The sequence below is a fragment of the Nicotiana tomentosiformis genome, chromosome 4, assembly GCF_000390325.3.
Source record: "Nicotiana tomentosiformis chromosome 4, ASM39032v3, whole genome shotgun sequence".
NCBI classification, from domain to species: domain Eukaryota; kingdom Viridiplantae; phylum Streptophyta; class Magnoliopsida; order Solanales; family Solanaceae; genus Nicotiana; species Nicotiana tomentosiformis.
In genome coordinates, this window is record NC_090815.1 from 102104127 (window position 1) to 102127275 (window position 23149).

At 35.2% G+C, this 23149-nt stretch overlaps 2 protein-coding genes across 3 annotated transcripts; one reads left to right on the top strand and one right to left on the bottom strand.

Moving 5' to 3' along the window:
• Positions 1-1417: 1417 nt before the first annotated feature.
• Positions 1418-5818, top strand: LOC104085897 (uncharacterized). 2 transcript variants are annotated; one of them, XM_009590015.4, is made up of 4 exons: positions 1418-2204; positions 5179-5271; positions 5350-5441; positions 5540-5818. In XM_009590015.4, the coding sequence occupies exons 1-4, from the start codon at positions 1578-1580 to the stop codon at positions 5679-5681; spliced, it is 954 nt and encodes a 317-aa protein (XP_009588310.1). In that variant the 5' UTR covers positions 1418-1577; the 3' UTR covers positions 5682-5818. The 2 variants fall into 2 exon arrangements, with proteins under 2 accessions (XP_009588310.1, XP_009588327.1); XM_009590032.4 differs by having other exon boundaries at positions 1442-2204; positions 5350-5417.
• A 23-nt stretch (positions 5819-5841) lies between these two features.
• On the bottom strand, positions 5842-9977 carry LOC104085889 (14-3-3 protein 7). Its single transcript, XM_009590008.4, has 7 exons — positions 9559-9977; positions 7923-8229; positions 7604-7691; positions 7343-7452; positions 6844-6989; positions 6465-6499; positions 5842-6020 (listed from the first exon to the last, which is right to left on the bottom strand). Exons 1-7 carry the CDS (start codon positions 9623-9625, stop codon positions 6015-6017), a joined length of 759 nt encoding a protein of 252 aa, XP_009588303.1. The 5' UTR covers positions 9626-9977; the 3' UTR covers positions 5842-6014.
• Positions 9978-23149: the final 13172 nt, after the last annotated feature.

The window sequence follows — 23149 nt, forward strand, 5'->3', positions numbered from 1 at the left end:
AAAATTATTTGACATTATTAGTTTATGTAACTTGAACAAAAATAAATAAATCCTTTTTCCTTAGATAAAACTGTGGAGGCCGGAGTTTAGACAGCTTTTCGTAACGTTTCTAAATAAGTAGTCTAGATATCTTTCCGGAGAAATAATTTGATAGGTAGTTGTCATCTTAAGAATCTTCTTTTTTTCCCCTCAAATTTCTTTCATTGCTTTAAGTGTTGTATTATTTTTAAAAAATAATCGAAAAGCTATTACTAGAGTACTTACTATCTAAATAAGCACCATGCAAAGTGGTTTGAGTATATCATGTGATATATACTTAAATATTAAAAAAGGGAAGGAATCTAGATCCGAAAATGTTAATACTTCCTTGTTGGATATTCTTAAGACCATTAATCATGTGATAATCAATGTCTTGGGAAAAATAGGATGAGCTTTTCAAAGATTAAAATAAGTTTGACCAAAGCTATCCAATTGACGTCGAAATGATTATAAACCTGAGAAATGTAACCTCAGTCGGGCATAAATAAATTAAAATGTATTTTACATGTTTAAAATTTTGGATTATTATATATTAAACGTTTTTGAGCTAATTTGCCTTTCCAAAAGCATGAGAATAAAGGCGTTTAGCATCCGAAACTTCTTAACGACTGGACAAGCCAGTAAAATGATAAAGAACAAAAAGAAAAGAGGAAGAATTAGAGCATCATATACTCGACCTTTTAATGTGGAAATTATAAGAAATAATATTTTCGTATTTTAGTTTTCATTTTCACGAATATTAAAAATTTTCTCGAACTTTTCAATTGTAGTCTAACATCTAAAAAAGAAGATTCCTGAGTTTTGAATTCTTTTAGGAGACTTTTACTTCTTTCTTTTCCCAAATTTGCTTGTCTTATCTAGAAACCTAAAATTAGAAAGTTCAATTTAAGGAGAGTATTTGTAAGACAAGTCTATCTATCACATGTGTGGATATCCTCAGCAGTGAATGTGAGTTTATTCACTCGATATTGTAATATTGTTATACTCCTTTTAGTATTCTTTTTGGAAGAACGGATTGTTCATCTACACGTGGATGTAGGTTGGCTAACTAAATCACGGATATTTTTATTTTATTGTCTTTTATAATTTGCTTTGTTAACTTCACAAACTATTTAAATCCTAGACGTGTAAGAACAAGGAGACTTTTCAAGCATTAGAGCCTGGGCAGCCACATAATTTTCATCTTTACATGTTTTGGTTGCTTTATATAATTCATTAAATTATTCAGCACAAAGTTTTACCACCTTGGACAATGGACAGCTGCGCCAAGTTGGAATAAGAACAGTTTAGTGTCAATTTGTCATCATGTCAATATATTTGTTCTCAGAATTTTCAATATATTTTAATGCAAGAAAGAAACAAAAAGAAAGGGAAAGAGAAAAAACCTATAAATATGGAGAATTCTTATTGCACTTTCCACTTTCCACTTTCTCCCTTTCTAAGTACAATTTTCCATAATTAACCTTTCCTTCACAAATTTCCCGACACCCATAAAACACACACACATACTGTGCATGTTCTGAAATCCTATATCAGTGATGCCCAAGTGTTTTAGCTTAACGGCTACAAAGAACAGATGCCTCAAATCCAGTTTCAGCAGTCGTGGTCTCCGATCTACTGTTACTGACCTCAAAGATGGCACAATCATGCACTGTTGGGTACCCAAAACAAGAAAATCAACCCGACCCGACTTGGTCCTGATCCATGGGTTCGGAGCCAACTCCATGTGGCAATGGAGCGAAACGGTACGAATCCTCTCACGGCACTTTAACGTCTACGTCCCCGACTTAGTATTCTTCGGAGACTCCTACACGACCCGACCCGACCGGTCCGAGTCATTTCAAGCTGAGTGCGTGAAGCGCGTGATGGAGGCGAACTCGGTGGTGAAGATGAGCGTTGTTGGGCTGAGCTACGGTGGTTTCGTGGCGTATAATATGGCGGCGCAGTTTAAGGATTGTGTGGAGAAAGTGGTGATTTGCTGTGCCGGAGTTTGTTTGGAGGAGAAGGATTTACAAGAAGGGTTGTTTGCGGTAAACAGTGTGGAGGACGCGGCCAATATTCTGCTGCCGCAGACGGCGGAGCAAATGAGAGAGTTGATGGGTTACACGTTCGTTAAAGCTCCGGCGAAAGTTTTGCCTTCTTGCTTGCTCACTGACTTCATTGATGTAAGTGTCTTATTTTTCAATTATTTCTTCTTACATCTTTATCTCATGATTAGGCACCTTAATTTTCAGACGCGTTTACTTTTACATATCAACTTAGTTAAAAAAAAATTACACTTATTATTTAATTAATCTGAAAATAAAATTGACAATATGCTATAACAAGTTAAATTACAGTAAATATAAAAATTTATTTTGCAATGATTATATGGAGCATAAGTTAATTTTTTTTATCAGAAAACAGTCAACTATTTTATCATTTTACTTTTAGTTTGATGAATTAACTAATTAATTTTAAAAATTATGTGGTGTAACACTGCCACTTGATCAAGGATTTTTAGCTGAAACTCAGGTGGACTCAGTATAAATAAACTTTCTATTCTGCTTATTTAGCACTGTTACCATGGGGGAAAAAGAGATTTTTCTTTTAAGTATTGCTTTCCAATTTAATGTGTGGTTAAAATATTTTAAATTATTAATTATAGTGACTTCTAATTTTTTTTATAGTTTTTAAATACATCAATTTTATGTAAAAAAACATATAGAATTCTTGTATTCCAATCAATGCTAGTACAAAAGATTAAAGAGAGGGAGATAATTTTTATTTAATTCAACTATATACAGTTGAAGCAAAGACATTGAATGCGTTCTCACGGGCAGTTGAAGATGCAGGTCTACCAATTTAATGTTTCGGTATTTTTTTGATCTTTCAAAACAAAAGAATTTTAAATTTATAATAGACGACAACTTAGAATAAGAAACAAGGAAATGATTTAGTATGCGTTTGGACCTGAATTAAAAAAAAAAAATCAAATTTGAAATTTTACTAAAATTTGAATTGAAGATGAACTTCTCTCCAAGCAACCTTCCCATTTTCATTAGTTTTTCAAATTTGAAAATGCATTTTCAAGTGAGATTGGAAAAACTATAAGATTTTGATAACCAAACATTGTTTTCAAAAAACAATTAAAAAAAAAAAATTCTTATGTCCAAACGGCTCATATAACTCTTTAAAATTTGAATAGAAAAAAATAAACCTCTTTAGAGTGTGTTTTATTTTCAGATATTTACATGTCTAAAACAAACTAAAAAGAAATTATAATAGCTCACAGAATCAATTGTTGTTCCACGTTCGGAATTTGCAACATGAATAAAAACACATGTTATGCTAGCGTGGAATAAAAGTATCGAATAAAAAACTTCTTTTCCTTAAGATAAACCACATAAAGATCGTAATCACTTTTAATATTTGTAAAATCTCAAAATATCAATTCTTAAATGACAAACTACTCCGGCCCCATTTGAAAATTAATTAGTTGAACGCGAAAGAAATTGAATATGACAGACGATTTAGGATCGTACCTATTATAATTTATTTAATATAAAACTCCAAACGAGTGGTTTAATGGTTGGTTTGGATTGAATTTAGTGGTAGATAAAGGAAAAAGCCCTAGATTCTTCTTGCATTTACCTCGACCAAAATAAAGTGAATCAACCACTTGTACAAAATGCCAAATCTCCACTTAATTATTATCTTTAATCCATGACAAGAGTGGGTTGATCTAGTGGTAAGCACCCTCCACTTCCAATCAAGAGATTGCGAGTTCGAGTCACTCCAAGAGCAAGGTGGGGAATTCTTGGAGGGAGAGAATCGAGGGTCTATCGGAAACAGCCTTTCTACCCCGGGGTAGGGGTAAGGTTTGCATACATACTACCCTCCTCAGACCCCACTAGTGGGATTATACTGAGTTGTTATTGTTGTTGTAAGATCCGATAGTAGAAAATAAACTACTTTGTACGCGTTTACATTAATTCAATAAATACTGCATATATTTTATACACTCTTATTACTAGGTTATAGTAGTTAATTGATATATATTTTTATCTTAATTTATGACTTAGTCATGATATATTAATATAATTTAGTGTAACATTAGATGCGAATAAATTTTTATCGAATCCTAGCTTACCATTGCTTGAAATTTTTTTTTTTTAAAAAAAAAAAAAAAAAGAAAAAGAAAAATCTACCATTGCCAAATTGCTATGCAGCACTTGGCCGACTCGATTCCCCCAATGGCCAGTGCAACGTTTCATGTGTTGCTTACCTAAACCAATTTTGATTAGATCATTGCTTGAATCCATTTATATTTACAAAAATAAAACTAAATAAATGGACATGATCTTCTTTGTCATAAGGAATGTCTTACTTTATGAGACACGGAAATCAAATGAGGTCAAGACTTTGACATCCTCTGTGTAAAAAGGAATGAAAAATAACCTCTATAACCTCGAAAATGAAATTAATGTAGGTTAGTTATATAATACTAACAATTCATAAATTTCATACAAATAATGTGTTCTTCGATCCATATTATTTATCTTTTAAAGTTTATGTGAGATCCATAAAAAGATACTTAATATCCTTAATCATATAGTATTTGTATAAATAACATGATATCTCTCCGTTAATTACCTCTGTTAATTAAAATTCTACTAATTGAAACAATAAGGGTTAACTTTGAAAAGAAGTAATGAAAACTTTAAATTTATCAAAACAAATTCAATTTGGCAAAAACGGCTAATATTTGTGACAAGAGGGAGTAGTACAACATTCCCTCCCCTAACACGTACTCCCTCCGTTCCAATTTATATGAACTTGTTTGACTGGACACGGAGTTTAAGAAAAAATGAAGACTTTTGGAATTTGTGGTCCTAAACAAGTCAAAAAGGGGTCCAGAGTATTTGTGTAGTTAGAAAAGCTTCTCATTAAGGGTAGAATTGGAAGTTTAAACTAAATTGTTTCCAAATTTAGAAAGGGGTCATTCTTTTTGAAACGGACCAAAAAGTAAATACGTTCACATAAACTGGAACGGAAGGAGTATACAAAAACCAAAATTTGGAAAGCACTTTTCTTCGTTTCTTCTTCTGCCTCATCTTGTAGAGAAATGGTGAATGATAATTTTGGTGTCATGAGCAGGAAATGTTTACAGATTATGTAAAGGAGAAGAAAGAACTGCTTCTTGCAATTGCGAAAGACAGGAAGCTTTCCGATCTACCTAAGATAACTCAGGTATTTCCCTTTTATTTGTCTTCAATAATGGTCTCAGAACCCCTAATACATTAATTAACATTGCTATATTTTTTCCAGCCGACGTTAATAGTGTGGGGAGATCAAGACAAAATATTTCCTTTAGAACTAGGTCACAGATTGAAAAGGTTCATTTCCCCTACTGGGTCTGGGTTAGTTGAAATTTATTTACATAATTGTTTATCGACATATTATATTATAATATGTTTCGTTGGGGTTGTGACTGAGATGTAAAAATTATTGGTGGCAGGAATTTAGGTGAGAATGCTGAGCTGGTGGTGATCAAGAATGCAGGTCATGCTTTCCTTTATGAGAAACCCAGAAAATTTCATAAGCCTTTGAAATCCTTTCTCTTGGGTTCCACAAAAATTCCTTCTCAGAACCAAACATGATTCACTGCTGCCTGTAATTTGGGGAAATTTTTCTATTACTGGTGAAAAGCCATAATGTATTATCTCAATTTTTGGTATGTAATTCTTGTAGCTCTCATTGAGAGCCACCATCCTATGAAGATTTTTAACTTTTGATATTCACGGTGTAAAAAACCATCCATAAAAAAGTTGACTTAATAATTTAAAATATAAGAATAAAAAAGGTTTTCAAGCACTCTGGTAATGTTTATGTAGATACAAGCCAATAGGCATGAATCCCTGAAACATTAAATGAAAAACAGACTTTCCACAAGGAGCCAGCTTCACAAAGATTTCTCTCCTTTAAAACTTCAGTTAGTTCTGCAAAGACATACCAAAAAAAGGGTGTATTAATGTGACATGGCAGGCTTCAACTGTACACACTACCTTAATCGTATGTGGAATATTTTAGCATAGCATAGAAAAAATTGTAAAATACTTTCATAAAGATCACATTGTTAAAGACACTCTGAATCTACATATTTCCAGAATCCAGACTAATGAATTGGTCAGTTGGTTCTGTCTTATGCTTCATGCCTGAAAGCCTATGCAAAATTACAGCCAGAAGGTACACAATTATACAGCACAATTAAGAAGCCACGCTTCAGCATTTTGACCTCGGAACCTCACTCAGCTGAGAATTCTACTACTTAGAGTTGTGCCCATGACCCATAAGCTAGCACACAACTAGTAATCATCTCCACATGGAAAAGCTTCACAAACCAGATATAAGAGAGATATTAAGTTAACTGTTAGAAATCATACCTCCCCTTGACGCTCATCACCCTTAGAATGTTCACCTGTCAAAATAATCACAGGTCAACATCTTTTTCATATCAGGTAAATCTTTTACATCTTTATGTTTAATTTGTTCTGGAAAAGGATGAGTCAGTAAATCGTATTTGTTGCAAAAGAAGCACTCATTTTGTTTATTCCGCCATCATATATCCCTTTAAGTCGAATCAATATATTGCATTCTAGAAATTAATAGGTAGCATAAGAGATGATAGTTTTAACTGCCAAGGCGACAGGTTCTCCCCTATTTTCCAAATGCAACAAGCATTTAAATCTAGAGCATAATCATCATCGAACCATAATGAAGGGAATTAACTTAGAAACGAATGAAGCATCGCATTAGACATACCTCCCTCTTCAAGGTCTGAGGTCCACAAAGTGAGATTATCCCTTAGGAGCTGCATGATAAGGGTACTGTCCTTGTAGGATTCTTCACTAAGGCTATCAAGCTCGGCAATAGCTTCGTCAAATGCTTGCTTGGCCAAGTGACATGCCCTGGTATGAGGTGGATATTTTTAGAAGATAAAAGAGGGAAATGAAACAAGATGTGAGAAGCATACACAATGAAATCAAATTACTAGTTAAATCGCCTTACTGAGGTAGATTTACACTATACTTTTATTCGAAAAGGCTACAGCTCAATATCATCAAAAAGGTTACTGATTCACAATGTCAAAAATTAATGAGAAAACCATTTTCAAAAACTTGCCAGTTACTATCTCCAAGCTAGCTTCATTATGAGACGAGGAATGAGGAGCAAGGGGATATAAATGAAGGCGGAACAGTAAGTTAACAGCTTCTCTCTGTTCATAACATCTATAGCTTTTCTGTTCAGAAGGTTGTCTAACCTCTCAGGTGAATTTAGAATCTCATAGTAGAAGACTGAGAAGTTCAATGCAAGTCCAAGTCTAATTGGGTGAGTAGGAGCAAGATCTGCGCTAGCTGTGGCAGTAGCAGCCTACAAAAATAGAACAATAAGCTTAATTAAGAACAAGACAAACAACCAAACAAAATATAAAAATTATTTGCAATCACAACAAGGAAACAAATGCTGCAGATAGACATAGAAGAAGATTGAGTCAAATCTGATAGCATGGAACAAAAGAAACCTCATAAGCTTTAAGTGACTGATCAGCTGCCTCTTTACGATCATCCCCTGATTTGAACTCTGCTAAATAGCGATAGTAGTCTCCCTTCCTAGAGGTGAAGTAAAAGGATTTAAACTTGTAAGTTCAGCAATCAATTTTTCGGGGATAAAAGCGAAAGAAAGACAATTAACTTAAATAAATTAAAAAGTGGTCACATGGAAGCAAATATGTATTCAACTCCATCACAAACATCAACGAGCCACGCAAAGACAAAAGAAAAGACAATAAAAGGGGAAGGAAATATAAGAAAAGAAAGCAAGTGAAAAAATCAGCAACTCACATCTTATAGTAGAAGACAGTAGATTCTCCAGTAGTGGACGAAGGAACAAGGTGCTCATCTATCACGGACAAAATGTCAATGCATATTTTTGTAAGCTCATCTTCAACCCTCTGTTGGTAAGTCTTTATTCTCTTAACATTCTGGTCATGACCCTTACTCTCCTCCTTTTGTTCAATTGAAGACAATATCCGCCATGAAGCCCTTCTTGCTCCAATAACATTCTTATACCCAACTGACACCAAATTCCTCTCCTCAACAGTCAGTTCGACATCCATCTTAGCAACCGTCTTCATTGCTTCTACCATTTCTGGTACAAAAGGCAGAGTGCACAGAAGCATGAATATCAGAATTTTGAAGAAATCAAATAGTAAATAACAGATGGCATGAGATTAGCATGAAAAGCTTCAAGTCTGCTCTCTTTCGCACTCTTGGCCTCTAAGCATAATAGCACTTTCTCCCCACCTCGTTCTCCTCTATAAGAAAGATTTTGTAAGATAGACTTAGACCAACATGATCAAGCCAAAACTCTACCTTTAATGCTCAAATGACTCTACATTCCCTCTGGCCTCGGCACTATATGTTATCCTAGACCATAATCAGAAAGGCTTTCACATTTCAACATTGACATCAGGTACCTTAAAACTTTGATTTCTGTTACGTTGCCGTATATCCTTCACAAGATGTGGTGAAAGTGTAATGCAAGTACTTAGCTTTTTTTTTCTTGGGTCGAAATATGGATTCAAAAGGCTTTGATGGTACAGTCCACCTATAGCTACACACAAAACATGCCTTACTATGTATAAAATTAAAAAAACTAGAAAACAAATTAAATAGACAAACTTCATTCCCAGATTCATTTTAGTTGACATCTGCACTCATAGATTTTACATTTTAGTATTCATCTCAAATAAAAGCCAAATCTTTCACCAATAGTTTTCATGTTCGCCATACCTAGGTAAAAGCTCTCTTAATTAATCTTAAGAAGTAACCAGTACGCTCAGAGACAACAATTCTGGTAGAAATTTAAACCTTCTTAATTCAGTCTTCATGAAGTATAAAACCCCATCTATAATAGAACGTCAAGAACTATTTAAGGCCATTTCCAGTCTAATTTGTTAAAGAAAATGATAAATTTTAAAAAAAAAATAGGAATTAAAAAGAAAAGATACTCGATTATACATTACAAATTAAAGGGCAGAAATCAGCACCACAATCAACAACCTCGTGTTAAAAGCGCGTAAAGAGTGAGAAGAAAGCAAATTGAACAAAAAAGTTCACAACTTTAGGAAAAGTCAAAAGTACAAAATCCAGAGACATAAAAAACCAGTATTTCTCTCAAGATTTTGCAAGTAAAGATTAATGAAACCCTCCTCAGACGCACAAAAAGGAGAGAAGTGAAGCAAATGAACAAAAAAATTGACAACTTTAAGAAACTCAAAAGAAAAAAACTAGAGAACACCCAGTATTTCTCTCAAGATTTTGCAACCAAAAAGATTTCAATTTTCACCCTCAAACATCAAATCAAAAGCAGAGAACTGACACTAAACATCTACTCACATACGCAAACAAACACACAACTACATCAGTACATCAGTATTAAAAAAATCAAACAAATTAAAGTAATTAAAATGAATACCATCATATCTCTCAGCTTGTTCAGCCAGCCTAGCCAAGTAAACCTGTTTCTCTCTTTCCTTGTCCATTTCTCCGCTCTCTCTCTATTTGGGTATTTTCTTTGAATTATATGATTCTATATATGAAACTTTTACCTTTCTTATACTCTTTTTTTCTTTTTCTTTTTCTTTTTATTTTTCTTTTTAGTTTTGTTTAGCAAGAAAATGATTAAAGTAAAGCTCCTATTTTTTATTTTTTATTTTTTATTTTTTATTTTCATATATGCGGCATTTGGTAACTGCTTTCAAGGGGGATGTACTGATACTGGTTTATAGAGGGAACAATGGGCTGTTAAATCTGCCTTGGATTCCGCCCATCGCCGGCGGTGAAATCTGGACCGTGGATTTCGAGGTTAGAGAAAATGTCAGCCGTTGGATGCAGCCTGCAGAGGATAACGCTTAACAGGAAGCTGTCGGTCACATGGGTGTCGAATTGACTAAGATTTTACAGTAACTGCTTTCAACATTGTCGGACATTATAATACTCTCCTTTATATTTTCTTCAATCTCCGTGCCAAAAATTTTATTTGGAAACAATTTATTTTTATTATAATCACACAAAATATATATGTCTCATTTTACCACATAAGTTTATAAAAAAAAAAAAATCTTAAATTTCATACCCAATCAAATAAATCACATAAATTGATACGGAAGGAGTATAATTTTGAGGCAATTTTTTTTAAGAACTTTCTCCATAAAAAAACAAATTATGTTATATAAATTAAAAAACTTTATATTATTAAAACGATTTAACTTGTTATAATAACTTACTTGCTACTATTTATTAACAATTACTCCCTCTGTTTCAATTTAAATGATATAGTTTGATTCGGCACAGAGTTTAAGAAGAAAAAAAGACTTTTGAAACTTGTGGTCTTAAAAGTTTAAGCGGTAAAAATTTTGTGGGGTCATGACATTTGTGTGGTTATAAAAGTTTTTCATTAAGGATAAAATGGATAAAATAAAGAGTTTAAAGTTAAATTATTATCAATTGTAGAAATATTTTTTTTTTTTGAACAAATTAATAGCCTATTTGGTCAAGTTTCTCTAATCTTAGAAGCACTATTTTTTTCAAAAAAAGTATATTTTTTTCAAAGTTAATTGTGTTTGGCAAGCTTTTGGAAGAAAAAAAAAGTGCTTTTGAGGAAAAGCAGAAGCAGTTTTGGAGAAGCAGAAAAAAGTAGTTTCTCTATAAAAGCATTTTTTTGAAAAATATACTTAGAAACAGTTTTTAAAAGCTTGGTCAAACACTAATTGTTGCTCAGAAGTGCTTTTAAAATTAATTAGTCAAACACAAATTGATTCTCACCAAAAGTATTTTTGAAAAAAATCACTTATCAAAATAAGCTTATTTTTGCAGCTTGGCCAAATATGCTATAATAAAGAAAGTTTGTCATCTAAATTTAAATAGAGAGTATATGTACATGCATGTGAAAATTACGTATAATTATATTTTAAATAATTTAATTGTGCAATATTATTTACACTATTTGTGCATGTAACCAAAGAAGTTTATACTTCTCGAACGCGGCTTGCATGATTAGTAAGCACTGGCAAGTCCACCTTTAAAGTTCCATATAATAATTATATAAACAATAAGATCACAGGAAAAAAAAAAACTAAAATTCCATGTCATGCCCTCTATCAATAGTCATTCCATTCAGACGAATCAGGATAATTTAAGAAAATGAGAATTTGATATCTATCAGTGAATGAGAATTAACTTTTTCACCTTTACACGAAGAAGAAAGAAAAAGTATGCCCTTCCACGCCAAAAAGATTGAAGAAAAGGAAAAAAGAAAGTAATAGAAGAATTATAGAAATATGCAAACAAATTAAGATACTTGCGCGACCATCGCAGTCCCTAGAGTCTCCTTCCTTATTCAATTTTACTGTTTATTTTGTTTCGAACAGTTGTACTTTCATTCAGACATTAGCTGTAGCATTTTTAATATGTTCATGTACTTGTGACACCAAATTTCGGATTTTTGGTCAGTTAGTGTTGGAGTTTTTATATCTACTTTAGAGTTTTACAGCTTTAGTTCTTATTATATTGCTTTCAATTGTCTAAAAATAATTAGTTGTGTACTAATATTGCCTAGCAAGTGGACGTTAGGCGTCATCACGACTCCGCGGTTGAGACTTTAGGTTGATCGAATTTGCGATAAGGTGTTGGTGGGATGGTACTTCGCATTTGCAAATATTTGATTGTATTTGCAGACTCTGGGAGTTGGCATTTGCGACAATTGAGTTAGCTCGCATTTGCGGTTGAAGGGTGCATCGCATTTGCGAGAATTTTGTTGCATTTGCGACTTTTGTGCATCTGATGCACTAATCGCATTTGCAATCAGTGTGTCGCATTTGCGGGCATCGTATTTGTAAACAAGTGTTTACAAATGCGATACCTGCAGTTGGTAAAAGATGGGAGAATGGGTAATCGAATTTTGGTCTGAATCTCGAATTTAGACCAAGCGGGCCCGAGGTTGACTTTTGTCGACTTTTTAAAAAATAATCAAACTTGAACCTTTTTCATTTGTGGATAGTTTCTAGAGCTTATTTTGAACCGTTTGATCCATAATTGACTAGATTCGGTTGGTTCGTAGGCTTGTTCAAAAGCCAATGACGTGGTTGATTGATTGATAAAATAAAAAATAAAACTACCCATGATAGCATCAACATAATCGATTGCTTATAACATTTTTATTTATAATTCGTTTTGCATATGTTTGCAAGATTTGAAACTTTCGAAGCATAAATAATGAGTTTAGTTAAACCTATCAATTCGTTCTACACCCATCTTTGATTTATGACTTGAAAATTCTATACTACTTAACAACGAAAAGGATAAATAAATCGCCTAAGTGGCGATCACATCCTTTATGAATCATATGGCCACCTACTCGACTCGGCTCTAAAACATTCAATCTAACAAATTGGTTGGTTAAGGCCTGAATATCCAATGCTAATGGCCTCTCTATCGCCGGTAGATATGCTAAACTACCCAAACTCTTCGCCTTTTGACTCAAGGCATCGACCACCACATTGGCCTTCCTATGATGATATAGAATAGTGATATCATAGTCCTCAAGCAACTCTAACCATCTTCGTTGCCTTAAGTTAAGATCCTTCTGTTTGAACAGATGTTGTAGACTCCAATGGTCGGTATAGACTTTACAAGGGACATCGTACAAATAGTGCTGCCAAATCTTCAAGGCATGAACAATTGCTGCTAATTCCAAGTCATGGACCAGATAATTCTTCTCATTGGTCTTCAGCTATCAAGACACGTAGGCAATCACCCTACCGTCTTACATCAATATCGTGCCAATGCCCACACGTGATGCAGTACACAATGTAAGACCCTGAATCCGTAGGCAATACCAGTACTGGGGCTGTAGTCAAAGCAGTCTTGAGCTTTTAAAATCTCTCCTCACACTCCTCGGTCCATCTGAAAAGAGAACCCTTCTTGGTCAATCTGGTCATAGGTGCAGCAATAGGTGAGAAACCCTCTACGAAATGACGGAAATACCTGACCAAACCAAGAAAACTCTAGATCTCATCAGCTGAAGACGGTCTGGGCCAACTCTGCACTGCTTCAATCTTCTTCGGATCTACCTTGATCCCCTCACTCGACACCACATGACCCAAAAACGCCACCAAATGAAGACAGAATTCACACTTTAAAAATTTTGCATACAACTTCTTTTCTCTCAAGGTCTGAAGCACAATCCTCAAATGCTGCTCATGATCCTCCCAGCTGCGGGAGTACACCAAGATGTCATCAATAAACACAATGATGAATGAATCAAGATAGGGCTGAAATACACTATTCATCAGGTGCATAAATGTTGTTGGGGGCGTTAGTCAGCCCAAATGACATCACAAGAAACTCACAGTGACCATACCGAGCCCTGAAAGCAGTATTCGGAATATCCAGATCTCGAATCTTCAGCTGATGATACCCTGACCGCAAATCAATCTTCGAGAGCACTCTAGCACCTTGTAACTGATAAAATAAATCATCAATGCATGGCAATGGATATATGTTCTTCACTGTGACCTTGTTTAACTGCCGATAATCAATACACATATGCATAGTACCATCTTTTTTCTTCACAAACAAGACCGGAGCACCCCAAGGCAATACACTAGGCCGAATGAAGCCCTTATCAAGCAATTCTTACAACTGCTCATTTAACTCATTCAACTCTGTGGGGCCATATGATATGGTGGAATATAAATGGGTTGAGTGCCCAACAATAAGTCAATACCAAAATAGATATCCCTATGGGGCAGCATGCCCGGAAGATTCGCAAGAAATACATCTGGGAAGTCTCTCACTATCGAAACTGACTCAATAGTGGGAGTATCAGCACTGACATCTCTCACAAAGGCTAGATAAGCAGCACGCCTCTTCTCAACCATACGTTGAGCCTTTAGATATGATACAACCCTGCTAGGAACATACTTTAATGCACCTCTCCACTCTAACTGTGGTAGACCTGGCACAACCACCGTTACAGTCTTGGCATGAAAATCTAGAATAGCATGATAGGGCGACAACTAGTCCATGCCCAAGATAACATCAAAGTCTGTCGTACTAAGCAGCAATAGATCAACTTTGGTCTTAAAACTACCAATAAGAACTAAACACGACAGATACATATTGTCAACAATAATAGAATATCCCACAGGCGTGGACACATAAACAGGAAAACTCAAGGAATTACGAGATATGCCCAAATATGGAGTAAAGTAAGATGATATAAATGAATAAGTGGATACCGAATCAAATAAGTCTGATGCATCCCTATGGCAAACCGAAACCATACCTATAATGACTGAATTTGAAGCAACTGTCTTCGTTCTACCCAAAAAAGCATATAATTTGGCATGGCCTCCCCCTCTAGGGAGACTTCTACCTGCCCATCCCCCACCCCTAGCTGGTTGTGCGGGAGGAGCGGCAACTGGGGCAACAATCATGGCCTGAGAAGTCTATGAACCTGACTGAATACGTGGGGCCTAAGTAATCTATAGAGGTGCACCCCTCCTGAGTCCGGGGCAGTCTCTAACCATGTGGCGGGTATCACCACACTCAAAGCAAGCTCTCGGTGGGCGTGGCTGCTGGGACTAGCTCGGGGCTAGTCGGCTGGATTGAACGCTGAAAGAACACCGTGTAAGAGGTGCCTAGACGGTAGCGGTGCATAATGGCAACCAGAGGCCTGGGAGTATGGGTGTTCATAAAAACTCGAAAAACCGATCCAAATCGAAAACCGAACCAAACCGACCAAAAAAACCGATACTTTTTTAGGTTTGGTTTGGTTTTGATTTTGAATTTTAAAACCAATCAAATTTGGTTTGGTTTGGTTTTGGTTTTAATCAAAAAATAATCGAAAAAAAATGAACCGGACTATAGAAGTAGCTATTTAAATTTATTATTACACCAATATATATGTATATTTTTATATAAAGTTTCTAAAATTTTATGATATATATTAGTCATTTATATTTTTACTCTAGTTCTTTGCTATTATAATAATTTAATTCTTTATTTTTATATTCTAGTTTGATTGGTAATTAAATTATTCATCACTATTTTATTCAATTATCATCAATATATCTTGGTAAATAATATATTTCTCAAAGAGCAATTGGTTTGATAGTGTTACGTTGAAAATGTACTCGCCGGAATATGTGTTTGGCAGTGTATGTCTCATAATTAAGAAAAAAATCGATAAATAACCGAAAAATCGACAAAAATTGATAAAAACCGAATCGATATGACATATCAACTAAGCAAAAATTTAACTTGCGTGCTAACTTAATGTGGACCATTAATAATTTTTCTGCATATGGAATGTTGTCTGGGTGGATGACTGCTGGAAAGTTAGCATGTACTTGCTGCATGAAAAAAATAAAGCGTTCACTTTAAGACATGGCCTAAAGCAATCATGGTTTGATTGTCATCGTCAATTCTTGCCAGTTGATCATGAGTTCAGAAGGATGACGAATCCATTCAAAAAGAATACAGTTGAACATAATTTGGCACCTCCAATTTTGTCCGGTGAGGAAATTTGGGAGAGGGTTCAGAACTTTACTAAAGTTACTGAGGCCCCACCTTCTAGATTTTCTGGATATGGTGTTACCCATAACTGGACAAAACAAAGTATATTTTGGGAGTTGCCATACTGGAAGGATAATCTTCTCCGACACAATCTTGATGTCATGCATATTAAGAAGAACTATTTTGACAACTTATTCAACATAGTGATGGATGATAAGAATAAGACAAAAGATAACCCGAAGGCTAGACAGGACTTACAAGAATATTACATGCGACCTGAATTACATTTACAGTCTGCGAACAATGTTAAGGTGTTCAATCCCAAGGCCAGCTACACATTCACTTTGGAATAAAGATGACAGATTTGTGAGTGGGTTACAAACCTAAAGAATCTCGATGGCTATGCTTTGAACCAAAACGTGTCGATATGATTGAAGGAAAGTTGATTAAAATGAAAAATCATGAGTGTCATATCTTCATGGAAACTTTAATCCCTATTACATTTTGTGGTTTGCCTGAAAATATCTAGAAACCCATCACAGAGATAAGTTTGTTTTTCAAAGACTTATGTTCTACCATATTAAGGGAAGAAAATGTATTTCAAATGAATCGGAACATTCATGTAATCAGTAATAAACTGGAAAGGATTTTTTCCATGTGGTTTCTTTGATGTGATGGAACAACTTCCAATTCACCTTGTACACGAGGCGCGACTTGGATGGCTGGTTCAATGCAGGTAGATATATTCATTCGAGAGGTAATGATCAAACCTTGATTCATTCTTGTAATTTCTTTAACGTTATCGTCTAATATGACAATGTGCAGAAATATCGCTAAGTGTAAACAATTTGATAAACAGAGGAATAAGATTGAAGGATCTATATGCGAAGCCTATCTTGCAAAGAAAACTGTCCATTTTTGTTCTTACTATTTCAAGAGTCATGTGTCATGTGCTAGAAATAGGCCTAATCGGCACAATGTCATGATTGAGAATAATCCATTATATCCACCAATGTCCATATTCAATCAACCATGCCGAGATTCTAAAGATCGATCAAAAAGGAGCCTAAGTAGTATGGAGTACAAATCAGCTTCTAATCATGTATTGCTAAATTGTCCGAAAGTTTAACCCTTTCTTAAGTAAGCGTTGACGTAATATTAATTTACACAGACTATTATTTAATTAGGTTGATGCAACTAACAAAATTTTCAATGTGTCGCTCTGTGACTTCGTGAGTCTATTTGGCCATGATGCTGTATATTCTACATTTGAGGCATGGTTTAAAGAGTGGGTAAGTGCAGCTTACATACTTACTCACATGTGAATATACATACTTGGTCACTTATGAATATACTTGCTCACTTGTAATATTTTTAACACTACATGTAGGTCAATTATCCAAATAACGATGTTAATCAATTTTTTAAAGATATATCTTGGGGACCTGCACCTACGGTTACTACTATGTCTAAGTATTTTGTGAATGGTTACAAATTTCACACCGAGAAATGCACTAAGTATAAAAAAGCAATAACAGTAGGGTGTGTGTTAAAGGTGGTGAAGGCAACTAGGATGAGGAAAATGACTATTATGGTGTGATCAAAGAGATTTTAGAATTATCATACCCAGGTTGGCCATATAAGAAGATCATACTTTTCCGATGCAAGTGGTTTGACCCAACACCTAGAAGAGGTACAAATGTACACTCGCAGTACAATATAATTGAGGTTAATAAAAAGAGGGAGTATGATCGCTATGATCCTTTTATAATTGAAGAAAATATTAGGCAAGTGTATTATGCTCCATATCCATTGCGGAGGGATAAGTCTGATTGGTTGGTTGTAATCAAAACTAAGCCTGTTGGTAGGGTGAAAGTTGAGAATATGCTAGATGTTGCTTACCAAAATGATACCTCAAGTGTTAACCAAATGGTGGACGATCAGTTAGAAAATAACTTGGAGCATCCTCAACGCATATTATAATAAGTTGATATGGAGGAAATAATAACCATAGAAAATAAGGACGAAGAATCACCTGATGAAAATGAAATAAGTGAAGAGAAGAATTTTCAGACGAGGAAGGATATTTCGAAGACAACTAGCATGTTAGTTTTTTCAAGAGCTCTCAGCTTATACAGATTTATATTCTCAATTCTAACATTTTCTTTAATTTATGCAGATGACCGATATGGGTCGAGGTAGGTCTAGGAAGGATAAAAGGCCTATTGATCATGAGGATAGTGCTACACCCTCGCTTTCTTCCACTCCACACTTTCATCCCTCCACTATTGATGGCCGACAACAATATTCTAGGCACACATCTTTTCCAACACATCCATCTACTCATTAGACTACCTACCATTCGCCCTTCTAGCAATATTCTTACCATTCTCCACCACAGGGCTGTCACGACCCAAACCGATGGGCCACCATGGGCACCCGACACCTTACTCAACCGAGTATCAACATAACGTATCTTTCGTATCATACTATCATAGGTAATTGAGTCGGAGAGGCTGTCGTGAGAGAAGTAGAATAAAACATGAGGAAATACTCATTATAGGGTGACCCAACTTGATATACCGACTTATACATATTACGTACTGGCCTATAAGGCCATACCAGTATCCCTATACATGACATGTGTCTACAAGCCTCTAAGAGTACATAAATATCATAAAGGTCAGGACAGAGCCCCGCCATACCAGACAATACATATTCAAATCATACTGACCAAATAGGAAACTCCGGAGCAAGTGGAGTGCACAAACACCTTCTGCTAAGCTAATAGCTTACTAGGAGAACTCTCAACCTATCTATCGGGACCTGCGGGCATGAAACGCAGCGTCTCCAGGCAAAAGGGACGTCAGTACAAATAAAGTACCGAGTATGTAAGGCATGACAATAGTATTTAAAAGATATGAAAGAAACATGGAGTAAAGAACTCAACCTGAAATTCTGAATAGCTTTGTGAATCATGAAAATTTATAATGTCATGCATGTGCGTATAAATGCCATATCTCATGCATAGATATATGTGTACATAATATCATCAATCCTCTGAGGGCATCCCAACATATCATCTCGGCCATTGTGGGCAAAATCATCAACGTATACCAGCTGATCAGGTAGTGATGCGTATATAACGCCTTAACCTTTTTCCATATCCCATATACATATAATATACGCGTATATAACACCTTCTGGTCATGGGTCAATGTACATGTATAAATGCATGAAATGCATAAGAAATACGTTAATAAGATTTCTCGAATATCATAAAATCAATATGCCTTTCGGACAAACTTTATCAAATGCGTATTTTTCTGAGACCCATGAACAAAGGATATAATAATAGTTTACATTGGGAATCAAGAATATAGACATCTCTAGTATTTCTATGAATAGAGTCATTTATGAAAGTTGCGTATTTTGCTCGTTTCGTTTGTATCATTTGGATCATACCAAAAAGAAAGAAGGGATAGCCTTAACATACCTTAACTCCATTGAGTCCTTAATACATTCCAAAAAATTCTTCAAACAACTAAATTCAATTTACCACATCATAAGGAGATTCAAAATCAGTGCTGAGTAAAGGCTAAGTCCGCAACTTAAACTAGTAGTTCGTTTACGTAAATTTGGGCAGCATCTCCCCTGTAACTAGGCCCTCCTCCAATACCATATACCAACAACAATAAGAACACGACAATAACAATATGTGAGTATCATTTTTCAACCTTATCTCCATCATAATATACCACAAAACAGCTCACACACCCTAATCACTACATACGTAAAACGGCAACCAAAGTAGTGTCAAACAACTTAAAATAATATAACGATGAACGACCAGCCCACCATTCAGTCACTATGTGGTGTTTCTACACACCATTTATCCTCCAAAACTCTATTAAATAGTAGAAAAATATACATCCCAAAGGCAACACGAAACAGCCTACAAAACAATCTACTACAAGTCAAATAACTCGAACTCACGGCTTCCGATCACCGTCCCGTGAGTTCTAACTATTAGAAAATGAATTTATCAACCTTCCTTGATATTTAAACACTTAAATACATAAAGTACACGTTTTTTTAGCTATGAAGTACCTTCCAAAATAGAAACCACAAAGAAATAGAGAGACGATATAGCGATACTTACATCGTAGGGATCATTTTAATGTTATTGCTTCTTGATTCCGTGCCCGGGATGATAATATTGTTTGAAGCTCTTATAGAAAGCTTAAGAGTAAAGTTAAGGGTGTTATTTGGGTGAGCTCTCTGAAAAATTAGAGAAAGAGATAGAGATGGGATGCAAATATCCCAATTGTTTTAAAAGTCATAAAGGTGATACTTGGCACCCTTTGATTGGCCCTTCTTCAAACGCTTATAACTTTTTATTCGGGTATTTTATGAATGAACGGTTAAGTGAGTTGGAAACTACATTCCAAGACCTTCAATTTGATATATAATAAATACCAAAAAGACCTTATATAGCACACGAAATATATTTCTCAAAAAGCTTTGTTACATAGTAAATCCTTAGTCGGTGTTTCCGCAACTTTAATCCGATTTTTCTCAAACTTCATATTTTCTATCCAAATATCATATATAGACATATTATGACTTTAAAATCATTTAAATCATGATTAACAAGTCTCATATTCATTACGTCACCTTGGGTCGCACAGGGTGTACCAAGGACTATACCTGTTTCCTCTACATAATCCTACATATAGTTACATGGCTACCCTGGATCAGCAGTCATAGGGCCATGTGGTGATATGCCCGTCATCTGCTCCATTTGCTTCACCACCAGCTGAATCGCATCCATCTAGATTACAGCCACCCGGATCGTAGTAGTGGTCTGGATCGTAACATTGGTCTGGATCGCAACAAAGATCTAGATTGCATCCATCTTCATCAGCGACCCCGTCTCCCTCTCCACGGAGTTCGTCTCCTAGTATTTCTAGACTTTGCCTTTGGGATAATAGAGCTGAGCCAAATGCCTCCCCTCCTACGCATGCTTCAGATACACCGGAGGATGATGATCCAGATACAATGTGGTATGATCGTTATCAAAGGATGATCATCAAACCTGAGGCAATGTGTAAAATTTATTTATTACTTTTTTATTTTTGCTGAATTATAATAGGTAATCTTGTTTATTTAATATAATTGTTATGTTGCAGGTTCATACCTATTCATCATACTACAAAGATAATCACTGAAACTCTTGGTCGATTGTATGATGCACCCTATGTGACTTGGAGTGATTTTTCACCGGAGCTCGTGAAGCAAATTTTTAACCAATTTAAGATTTTAATATAATTCTTATCTATTTAAGTATTATATTAATAATATTTTCATATAAATTTACACACTTCATTTGCAGACTAAGCGTGCATGGGAGGACCGGCATAACAGTGTCATTCTTATAAATTTTGAGTTCAAATGTCGTAAGAGACTATCTGATTCCTTCTGTTCTGCTCGGAAGAAAAATAAGAAGCCTTCATGGGCTCTACCATATTTATGGGAGGATCGTATGAGGCAATGGGCCACTGAGGATTTCGAGAAGATGAGTGGTCTGGGAAAGAAGGCCCAAGCAACTTAGAAGGGTGACTCGTTGCACTGTGTGGGTACAAGGAGCATGGGGACTGTGAGGAGACTACTGGTAGTTCCTTAAAGTATTTAAATTTAATTTTATTGAACTATAGTTATTTTAATTTAGCTAACATATTTTATTATATTTGTAGAAAACAATATGGGAGAAAGCTGACTACCGATGAGTTCTTCATGGAGACTCATATCCGGAAAAAGAAGGCACTGACAGATCCAAGTAGATGGGTCGAGGACCAGGCGAAGACTACATATGTAAGTTTCATAACTACTATAACTTAAAATTAATATTTATAATATTATATAGTTAATAATTTTCTATCTCCTAAATAAAGGGCCGCTAATAGACTATTATGGAGGAGTACAGTCAGAGATTGCCACCGAATGAGCAAGGCGGGCCATCTTCCATTTCAGACGAAGAAGCGCATAAGATTTGGTTGGATGTTGTCCGTGGTCCTAAAAAGGGGATAGCATACGGCCTTCTAGAGAGATCATTTCGGCGCTACGGGACTAGATTGCAAGGTACAGGGACTTTCGCCCACGACGAGGCACTTGATAGGTCGACTCCCTCGGCTATGGAGAAAAAGATCGCAAAGCTGTCAACAGAGCTTGAAGAGGCAAAGGCTAGAGAAGAAAAGAGAGATAAACAATTTGATAGCCTTCGAGGTCAGCTAGAAAAGAGGGACCAGCAATTTAATGTCCTTCAAGGTTAGTTGACCAATCTTCTTGCTAGTGGTGTTTTCTGAATTCCTCGATCTCGTGAGTCTTCTCAGATGATAATTCTTCTCGTCGTGATCATTCGAACCATGTCGACGATGAAACTTCTATTAGTGGAGATGGAGATGATATTGTACAAAACACTCCTTGAATGGTGTGTATTGCTAAACAAAGTCTTGAACTTGTGAATATTTAGTTGGAATAGTTTTGAATGATAATTGTATTGTTGGTATGCTTTTGTTGATATTATTTTGTTATTGATCATTTGTATTGTTGTTGTTGTGGTTGACGTCGTTGTTGTGATTGGCGTTGTTTAATTATTGTTGTTATTAGCATTGTTGTTGTGGTAGGCGTTGGTTAATTGTTGTTGTTGTTGGTTAATTGTGGTTGAATGACAGCAATGTAATGCTGCCATTATAGGATGATTATTGGTTGTAATTGACAGGTGGTGTGGCAGAAAAATAACCATATTCTGCCAGGTTTTAACCCAAAAAAACGAAAAATTTCCCACTAATTTTGGCCGGAATGCTCATATTAAAAGCCCAGAAATTTATAATTTTCGATCGACTTCGGTCGATAGTTTCAATGCGCAGTCTGCATAAATTTAAAATTTCCGACCGACATCGGTCGGAAATAACCTTTTTAGTATATTTTTTAATGATTCCAACTAATTTCGGTCAGTATGTTAAAACTTGAAAAGAAATGTAAAATTATCAAATAATTATATTTCCAACCGAAATCAGTCGCTATTTTAAAAAATAAATAAAAAATAATTTACATATTATCAACCGATTTCGGTGTGTATATTTATTTTTCCAACAAATATTTTTAGATAAAGTGGTCAAACTTTGGTTGAATTAACCGATCGACTTTGGTCGAAAATTACGACCGTCTTCGGTCGTCACACGTTAGCGACCACTGTTTTTTCGACGAATTAAAATCGGTCGAAAATCGGTCAGTTTTTCTATGTTTGCGACCGATTTCGGTCGATTTTCTTGGACGGTTTTTGACAGTTGTCTAGTAATGATAATACCCAATTGTAGGATTATTTAATCTCGGGATTACTAAATTCAAATTAAAAAATTCAACCAAATATAGAATAAATAATTTTGTACTAATCTCGAGATTATTATTCCTTATTCCACGTAATC

Bases quoted from the DNA above. Each gene is read 5' to 3' on its own strand.
- LOC104085897 (XM_009590015.4), top strand. From the start codon at position 1,578: ATGCCCAAGTGTTTTAGCTTAACGGCTACAAAGAACAGATGCCTCAAA. The intron at 5,272-5,349 runs GTATTTCCCTTT...TATTTTTTCCAG, and splicing joins ATCTACCTAAGATAACTCAG to CCGACGTTAATAGTGTGGGG. The intron at 5,442-5,539 runs GTTAGTTGAAAT...TATTGGTGGCAG, and splicing joins ATTTCCCCTACTGGGTCTGG to GAATTTAGGTGAGAATGCTG.
- LOC104085889 (XM_009590008.4), bottom strand. From the start codon at position 9,625: ATGGACAAGGAAAGAGAGAAACAGGTTTACTTGGCTAGGCTGGCTGAA. The intron at 7,692-7,922 runs GTGAGTTGCTGA...CTTCACCTCTAG, and splicing joins ACTGTCTTCTACTATAAGAT to GAAGGGAGACTACTATCGCT. The intron at 6,990-7,342 runs GTTAGACAACCT...ACCTCATACCAG, and splicing joins ATTCTAAATTCACCTGAGAG to GGCATGTCACTTGGCCAAGC.